This window comes from Octodon degus, unplaced genomic scaffold (genome assembly GCF_000260255.1).
Source record: "Octodon degus isolate 3935 unplaced genomic scaffold, OctDeg1.0 scaffold00250, whole genome shotgun sequence".
NCBI classification, from domain to species: domain Eukaryota; kingdom Metazoa; phylum Chordata; class Mammalia; order Rodentia; family Octodontidae; genus Octodon; species Octodon degus.
In genome coordinates this window covers 83,499-92,545 of record NW_004524826.1, presented here as the reverse complement: position 1 = coordinate 92,545, position 9,047 = coordinate 83,499, and the positions used below count along the sequence as shown (strand labels likewise).

The 9,047-nt window shown below is 36.9% G+C and overlaps 1 protein-coding gene across 1 annotated transcript in view; it reads right to left on the bottom strand.

Moving 5' to 3' along the window:
• The window catches only part of LOC101568807 (dimethylaniline monooxygenase [N-oxide-forming] 5-like), a 37,526-nt gene extending 29,158 nt beyond the window's left edge, over window positions 1-8,368 (bottom strand). The window contains 4 exon segments of the mRNA XM_012512645.1: window positions 1,476-1,633; window positions 3,403-3,565; window positions 4,579-4,767; window positions 8,234-8,368. Of these exon segments, the coding sequence (XP_012368099.1) occupies window positions 1,476-1,633; window positions 3,403-3,565; window positions 4,579-4,767; window positions 8,234-8,368 (645 nt within the window).
• Between the last annotated feature and the right edge of the window lie 679 nt (window positions 8,369-9,047).

The following is a 9,047-nucleotide window of genomic DNA, read 5'->3' as shown; positions in this document are numbered from 1 at the left end:
ATTTAATTTTTTTTTTTTTTTTTTGGTAGAACTAGGGATTGAACTCAGGCCCTTGCGCTTGCCAGGGAAGCGCTTATTCCACTGAACCATCTCCCTGGCCCCTCATCATTTAAAAAATAAATGTGTGTGAACTCAGAAAAATATTCCAAAATAGTCCAGTAGTCCATAATAGTATTGAGCCTTCCACTTGACTGGCAATGGTAGAAGTTGTTGACCTGAGTCCCTACAGCTCAACATAACAACATGGCTTTATTTTTTGTACTTTGATTTTATACTTTTCTGCTAGATGGCTAAGACCAAGATAAAGCAAGACCTATGTAACAAGAATTGTAGCTTTTGTATCTTATAAGGTCAGTCAAATCCCCTCAGGATTTATCCTGAGAGCCTGTACCTCAGATTGTAGATCCTTTGTTAGTGTCAGCCATGTGGATGAGTCACGGCCATTGCTTGGCCAATGTGTTTTCTGTGAAAGCCCGAGAGAATGTTTTCTCTCCATGTTACTCTCCTTAGGCACACTCTACATCATCGATCACTTTCCTCTTTGGCCCCATAATCTCCTTGATCAGAAAATTTAGGACACAGCTGAGTTACGTGATGTTATAGTACAGGTTCTCATAAGTCCAGAGTCTTAATTGATCTTGGAAGGCTAGGGCCAAAATGTTGGCTTTCCTTATGGCCTTCCTTTTTCTCTAATTTTGGTCTGCAAACTTAGGTTTTAACCCTCCAGAAGACAAGCTTATTGTTATTGCCATACAACCTAGGCTGTTGAGCTTAACCTTGGTCACAGATTTTAAATGAAAACAATTACTAGCCTGTAATGTCATTAATTGTAAAGATCAATAATAAAATATATAACTTCATCTCATTCAGAAAGCTTGACATGCATAGGTAAAAAATGGCTGATTTACCTTTTTACCATAAACTGTGACTCAAAATTAAAAATAATTTTGAGCTTTGGAAAGTGCATCCTGACGCCCATTGAGAATCCACCATGCTCCTTGTAGAGGGCAGCGGTCCTTCGTCTCCTGGTCTCCACGTGTGGAGGAACCCAAAGAACTTCTCTGTTATTACCATCACCTCATATGTGGATGAGGAGAGCATCTCTGCTTATGTTTGCATGTGCCAGCCTCTGTTTAAACTTTAGCTCCAAACTGAAACTGTGCTGTTTTCTGTGGAATTTATTTCAGGTTGAACATTCATATTTCCCTTGTGTGGTTATAGCTCCATAATTCTAATAATCTGACTGCAGAGTTGTTGCTACTCCCCTCCCAAGACTCCAATGTATTCCAATGTAGGAAGATATTGCTACTATTTTTGGTTTTGGTATTCTTTCATTCATGTTTAGTTTAACAAACATTGGGCCATTGGTTTGCTGAAGTAATAAACAAACCTGGGCTGCCACAGACAAAACTACAGTGAAAGTCTAAATTCACAAGGTCTCCAAGAGTCAAGCTCATATCAAAGCATAGAATCACTGTCCAGTGCCAATCCTGTTCAGCAACATGACTGATCTCTCCAGCAACATCTGCTCCAGAATTTCCAAGGCCAATCACAACTACTCTTGTACCCACAAAATCATCTGGGTGCTTGTACTCCCAACTGTGGAGACATCTGCCTCTGAACTTCTGGATCCCTAGAAGGAAAGGGTTGAATACCCACATCACAAACAGAAATGGGAAAGGCTTCTCAGAAAAAATGTATTCATAATCTTGAGATATCGTATTTGTTATTTAAATCTCTATATTTCTTGTTTGTCAGTTGTTACCAATATTATAGAATGAGATTACCAAGTAGCAAAATATTCAATGGCAGTGGTGATATGGCTAAGACCCAGATCAATGCATACTAATGTTCCTTTTTCTATATCAAATCGTAAGCTTTCTCAGTATGATGACTCTTGTCATCTTAGAAGACTATTGTATTTTTCTTTGTTTTAAAAATATATTTGGTACAGGGTCTCACTATGCATCTCAGACTTGTAGTGATCCTCCTGTTTTCAGCATCCCCAGAATTACAGGCATGCACCACCACACTGGGTCTGGGTGGCTGGTTCAGAGTGCCTGGGGGCCGGGGCTGATGTGGCATGTGGTGCCAGTGATCGAACCTTGGTCCCCAGGCTTGCCTAAGCAGGTGCCTAATCTGCTGAGTTAGCTTGCCCTCCTATATTTTTCTAAATATGAGGAAGTGTCTTTACTTTTTGTGAGTTGGTGAAAAAATGCACAAATACACAATGATCCTTAGCAATAAAAATGGTGCAGTATTGAGAAATCAAATGCACACCTCATGTGCACTTGTCACCATCTGAGAAATCATATGGAGAATGTGTTAAAGGTGAGATTAGCTGCAACAGCATATTTTACACTCTACTCTGAAATGCTATTACATCACCAAACGAGGTATTGAAGAGATATTCTACATATTTGTACTATATATACTCATAGTCTAGGACAGTGATGCTGAACCTTTTAGAGCTTTTTTTTTGGGGGGGGGCAGAACAGGGGAGTTGCTTTCAATGATCCAATCATCCCACTGTCACCCACCTGCTCCCGAGTTGTCACCACTGAACTAGGGTTAGTTTACACAGAAAGTATATCCTGTTTGCATTATTTGCACTTCAAGTGCTCATTTGTGGCACTGGGCAAGTGGCTACTACACTTAAACCCTATGAGCCATGAGTATTAGAGGATCCGAAACATTTTCAAAGGAAAATTTGACTATATCTCAAAAATATTATGCAAGTTGACATAAAGCCTACACTGTTTATACCACATGGTATCACTTCTTGAGTGTCACCATGACCCTAAAATATCTGAAATTTTTGCTTTCTTCTTTCAGTTTTGTTATAATTCCTTACTTGAGTTTCTATCATTATGTCTTTAATGGACTGAGAAAGTCTTCTGATTGATATTCTTGCTTTAGTCCTTCCTCCCTATCAATTAATATTCTTTACCACTGCAAGACTGATCTTTACAAAATACAAGCAGGATTGTTCACCTGCTCCCCTCTAACACACACACACACACACACACACACACACACACACACACACCATTGCAATCACTGCATAGTGAGGTTTTATGGACTCCACAGACCTCTCTCTGCCCAGTCATTGGCTCTACCCAGTCATTGCTGTGTCATTCTTTCAGTTTATCAGGCTATTTTGGACCAGCTTCATTTTGCAACTGCTTCCTGTCTCATCTGGTCTGTGTTTGCCTGAGTAATTCTTAGTTTCTGGGTTTCAGTGTTATTTCTAGTATCAGATCTGCCCTGACACTTCTGAAAAGTAGCACATATTCTTTTGCATTCCCACTGTGTCATGTGAACATGTCTTGCCAATGTCCATATATACCCAGAAATTAAGACTCTTAGAATTCAAACACTTAAACATTCACAGTTAAATACCTTCAAAGTCCTCTGAGGGCAAACTCTTTTCTGTGTAATGGCCACTGCAGACCATGACCCCATCAAAGATATAGGTTTTCTGCTTTCCATCATTTTCTACCACAACATCCCACTGGCCAGAGGATGGAAAATCAGGATGCTTTCTCACAGTGCACACCTTAGACTGAGACAGGCACAGAGTCAGTTTCATATTGAGAACATTGTTCTCACACTTCTCTTTTCCCTTAAATTCTGTTTTGACAAGTAAAGTTGGTGGCACTTTCTCTAGTTATAGCTACTGGTTCCTTAGCACTTTTATGCACAACTGCTTCATAGAATCATTAATTCTTGAGGATTAAAGCACTTTAGAATGTATAGTATATTAACTTTTTTTTTCAGTACCGGCGATTGAACTCAGGACCCTGCCCTTGCCAGGCAAGCACTGATTCTAATGAGCTATCTCCCTAGCCCCAGTATATTAACTTTTTAACGACTCATTTATTTATTTTAATTTTTAAAGAGAGTACAAAATAGTATTAAAACAGAAAGATTACAAATGATACAGAGGTGTTTTTTTTTTTTTTTTTTTTTTGTAGAACCGGGGATTGAACTCAAGTCCTTGCGCCTGCCAGGGAAGCACTTACTCCACTGAGCCATCTCCCCAGCCTTATAAAACTTTTTTTTGTGATACAGAGTTTTAATGAACAAAATAATATGAATTTGACAGTATTTATTGTATTGCAGTTTGTCTTAAAATTAGTTGTTGTTCCCATTACTAGATATATGCATGCAAAATTGGAAGAAGGAAAAGAAAAAGAAACAAATTATAAGAAATTAAAAAGAAAGAAAAAATTTCAAAAAGGAAGACAAAAAATTAAACATTAATTGCTCCTTTCCGTAAAACAGCAGAAACCCACCGTATAATTATCCAAACCATCCTCTTTACACATATAATTGTATCTCTTTTCCCCCCACTCCCTCTTCTGTCCTTCATTTAATACAGTTAATTGAAAAGTGGATTTCAGGAACACATTAGAAAACTATGTTTTGAGGGGGCATTAATTCATCACTAATCTTGAGAAAGAGAAGAAATTTGATAATTCTATCAGAATTTGTGGAAAATGTGAGTTGAAAACATGACTCTGCTTGCTCTGCCTTGAACAATGAGCAGGTAATGTCAGGGCTTTAACTGCTTACCAAGAATTGGATGTGTTTCATCAGACCAAAGTGACTGGCATACATACTGAGGTAGTCCATCATTCTGGAGTTGTGCACATAGTTGGGGTAATGATCAGGGAAAGGGTAGTCACTGAAGGCTGTCATCTCCTTGGAAGTGTTGCTGGTCAAAGACTTGTAGATCCCAGGCTGTCCATTTTCAGGTGTCTCCTGCAGAAAACAAAAAGCCCATGGCTTCTAGTACTGAGGAACACAGCAAGTAATATCAAAGTCTTGACCTAACTTATGGTGTTGGGTTCCTTTTTCTTTGATGGACTATATTTATCACTTTTATGTAATATTGCTCAACAGAGTGAGGTCAATGCACTCACTTCTACCAGAAGGAACTGGAGTGAATCCTGTTTATTTATTTTTAAAATTTTGTATTTATTTATTTGGAACAGGGTCTTGATATGCAGCTCACACTCATAGTGATCCCCCTGTCTCAGCCTCTCCAGTGCTAGGATTACAGGTGTGTGCCACCACACCCAGTTTCAGTGGGGCCAGCACAACATGCAGTATTAGGGATCAAAACCAGGTCCGTGCAATTGCCAAGCAGGCACTTAGACTGTCAAGCTATCTGCCTGGCCCAAATCCTGTTTGTATTGATGATCCCAAACCAATACCAGTAATTATATCACAACAGATATAATTAAGTACAACAAATGCTGATGGATATTAAAACAGTACCACAAACAAAGCCCAAACAAGCAAGGTTAAAGCAAACATAGAAGGAGCTGAAGAGAAACTGCCAAAGCCCAAGCGTCACAACTAATCCTTACATCTAAAGAAATTTAGTTTAAGAGAAAGCAATGGAGAAAAAGTTACTTGACTTAGGAAAAAGTCATGCAAATATAAAGTATATTAAAGCTTAAGTGTAATAAGAACTCCACTAAAAAACTGCTAGGTTTAATAAGTAAATTCAGTAGCATATCTGGATAAAAAGTCAACACTCAAAAAACTGTAGCCTTTCTGCACATCAATATAAACTCATTGAGAGAGAAATTCAGGAAGGAACACCCTTCACAATAGCATCTAAGAAACCAAACTACCTATGAGTCAGTCTAACAAAGGATGTAGAAGACCTCCACAATGAAAACTATAGTAGTCTGAAAGGAGAGTGAAGAGGATATCGCAAAATGGAAAGACATCCCTTGCTCTTAAGTAGAAAGAACTAATACTGTGAAAATGGTTATACTTCCAAAGCTGTTATACAGATTTAATGCAATTCTGATCAAAATTCCAACAGCATATCTGACAGACTTAGAAAAAATAATCCTAAAATTCATTTGGAATAAGAAAAGACCTAGAGTAGCAAGTGCAATTCTGGGCAACAAAGGCAAGGTGGAGGGGACATCACAGTCCCCTCTCTTGAAATGGTACTGCAAAGCTACTATGATAGAAACAGTATAGTAATAACAGAAAACAAAAACAGACCTGAAGATCAATGGAACAGATTAGAAGATGCAGAAACAAGTCCAGACCTATTCAGTTATCTTTTCTTTGACAAAGGTGACAAGTACATCCACTGGAAGAAAGGCCTTTTTAATAAATGGTGCTGGAAAAAACTCTCTCCACATGTGGAATATTAAAATTGAACCCATATCTTTTAACATGCACTAAACTAAATTTAAAATAATTTAAAGATCTAAATATTAAAACAGAAATAAATCTGCTGGGAGATAGAAGAGATAAAACTCTTGAAGATGTTGGTATAGGCAAAGACTAGGAATAAAACCCCAATCATATAAGAACTATCACAAAGAATCAACAACTTGGATTTCATTGTTTTATAAAGCTTTTGCCCAGTAAGAGAAATCACTAATAGAGTGTAGAGACAACCTATAACTTGGGAAAAAATGCTTGCTTGCTGCTCCTCAGACAAAAGATTACTATTGAGAACATATAAAGAGCTCAAAAAAATCAGAGGTTCCAAAAAGACCAATCCAAAAATGAATATCTGAGATAAATAAATACTTCTCAAAGAAATACAAACAGCAAATAAATATATGAAAATAAAATGTTCAACATCACTAGTCATTTGAGAGATGCAAATTAAAACAACACTGAGATTTCATTTCATCTCAGAAAGAATGGCTGTAATCAAGAAATCAACCAGTAACAAATGCTGGAGGAGTTGTGGGGGAAAAGAAGCCATTTTCCACTGTTGGGAGTGTAGACTGTTACAACCACTGTGGAAATTAGTGTGGAAATTCCTCAAAAAACTAGAATTAGGTGTTCCATTTGACCTAGCTATTCCCCTTCTGGGTATCTTTCCAGAAGCACTAAAAGCCTTGTACCACAGTGATATACGCACATCCATCTTTATAGCAGCAGAATTTCCCATAGCTGCAAGAGATCTTGGAAACAACTGAAATGCCCATCAACAGAGGATTAAAAAAAGTGGTATTTTTATACAATGGAGTATTACTCATTCATAAAGAAGGATAAGTTTGAGAATTTTATAGGTAAATGGATGCATCTGGAGACCATACTCTTAAGTGAAATAAGCCAGATGCATGTGTGCAAACATCATATTGTCTCCCTAGTGTGAGATGTTAAAGAGTAAAATATACAATAGATATTATGAAATGGGAAGAAACTGTTGAAAAGGAAAGAGAAACGGGTTGGGGAATGGAAAAAAGAAGGAAGAGAAAATCTATGTATAAGTTAAGATAGTAGTAGTACTACTAATTTCTCTTAGTTCACTGAAAAGAAAGTCTCATGCTAATACTGTTTGGAAATGATATGCTTATATCTTGAACTCTGAATATCTAATTTATAGATGAAAACATGCAGTGTATTAATCCTTGCTGCCCTCCTCTTATCTTGTTTTGAATTTTTTCTCTTTCAAATAAAAATGAATTTAAAAAGTAAAGTTTAAAAGTAATAATTAATGTAGATTAGATAAATGGGATGAGTACTTAAGAGTACAAGTTGCTGTACTTTAAGAGTATGCATTATAGTTCTGTAGGACGCATTCCTATTAACACTACACTTAGTTCCTCTGTCCTTCTGGGATATTACTTAGGACGTATACTCATTCCTTTAAGTAATGTGTTGCTACATTTATGATGACACACACTTTTCTTGATAGGGGTAGGTCTATTCTCAGAGTATCATATATATATATATATATATATATATATATATATATATATATATATATGGTACAGGGTCTCCCCATGCAGCTTGGACTCATAGTGACCCTCCTGTTTTCAGTCTGCCCAGCTCTGGGATTATAGGCGTGTGCCACCACACTTGGTCTCTTTCAGAGGTTCTTAAACATCTCACAACTATATATTATGGATCTCATGGTGTGGAAAGAAATGTCAGAATGAAGATTCATGAGATCAGTAAGCGCACTGGAGGTGGAATGAATATCCAAGGCTTTTGGGTTTGAGCTTTCTCATATATAACCTGTCTAACCAATCCTCCAATATTCCACATGGGTTATCAGGAAGATGGAAAGAACAGAACTACGCATGTGATTCAAGAAGTCCTCAGCTTACTTGACTGTAAGATATTCTACTTTGAAAAGAAATATTAAAGGATGAATCACTTACATGTCACATCAGCATTGTACTGCATAGTGGAAAGAGAATAACATGCTTTATGACAATATGTATAAAATTACCTTGTACCTCCACAGTCCTCCAATGTCATTGCTTTTTTCAAAGCACACAGGCTCAAGCCCCTCCTCCAGGCAGCACTTGATGGCACCTAATCTGCTGACCCCAGAGCCAATCATTGCAATCTTTTTTACTTTCATGTCTCTTGAATAGAAAATAATTCCTCAGTTCTGTTCAGAGGGGAAAAAATGTCAAAGTTCATGACCCTATCAGTACTTCCCTTCATTTTAGAATTCTTACTTATTTGAATAGAACTGTGCTTATTTCTCTTACAGTTTATGTATATATTATTCCTGATATGTATGTATATATATATGGCTGTCCAGATCTGAGTGTGTCCACATATTCAACCAATCATAGATCTACAATATTTCTGTTGAAGATGTAGATGCCACTTTTCCTGTCACTCTTTCCCAGAAAGTTCAGCACAAAGATTGATAACATAGCATTTACTGTTTATTGCAAGTAACCTCTGTGATTTAAAGTATAGGAGAAGAAATTGTGGGCTATACGCCAATACTATGCCATTTTTTATTTTAAGGAGAGAAAAAAGTAATAAAGTGATACAGAATTTCAAAAGAAGATGATAGAAAATTAACAATGGTTATTATATTACATGTTTTTATCTTTAAAGTAGTCGCTCAGATTAACAGATACAGATATACAAAATTGATTAAACAGCTTAAGCACTAACTGTACCTTTCAGTGAACTAATAGAAATTAGTAGTACAATGATCTTAGCTATCTTGTGTATATATACCTATCCTATTTTCCCTTCCTTCTTTTCTTCCATCCAGTTCTTTCATTTTGAACAGTTTC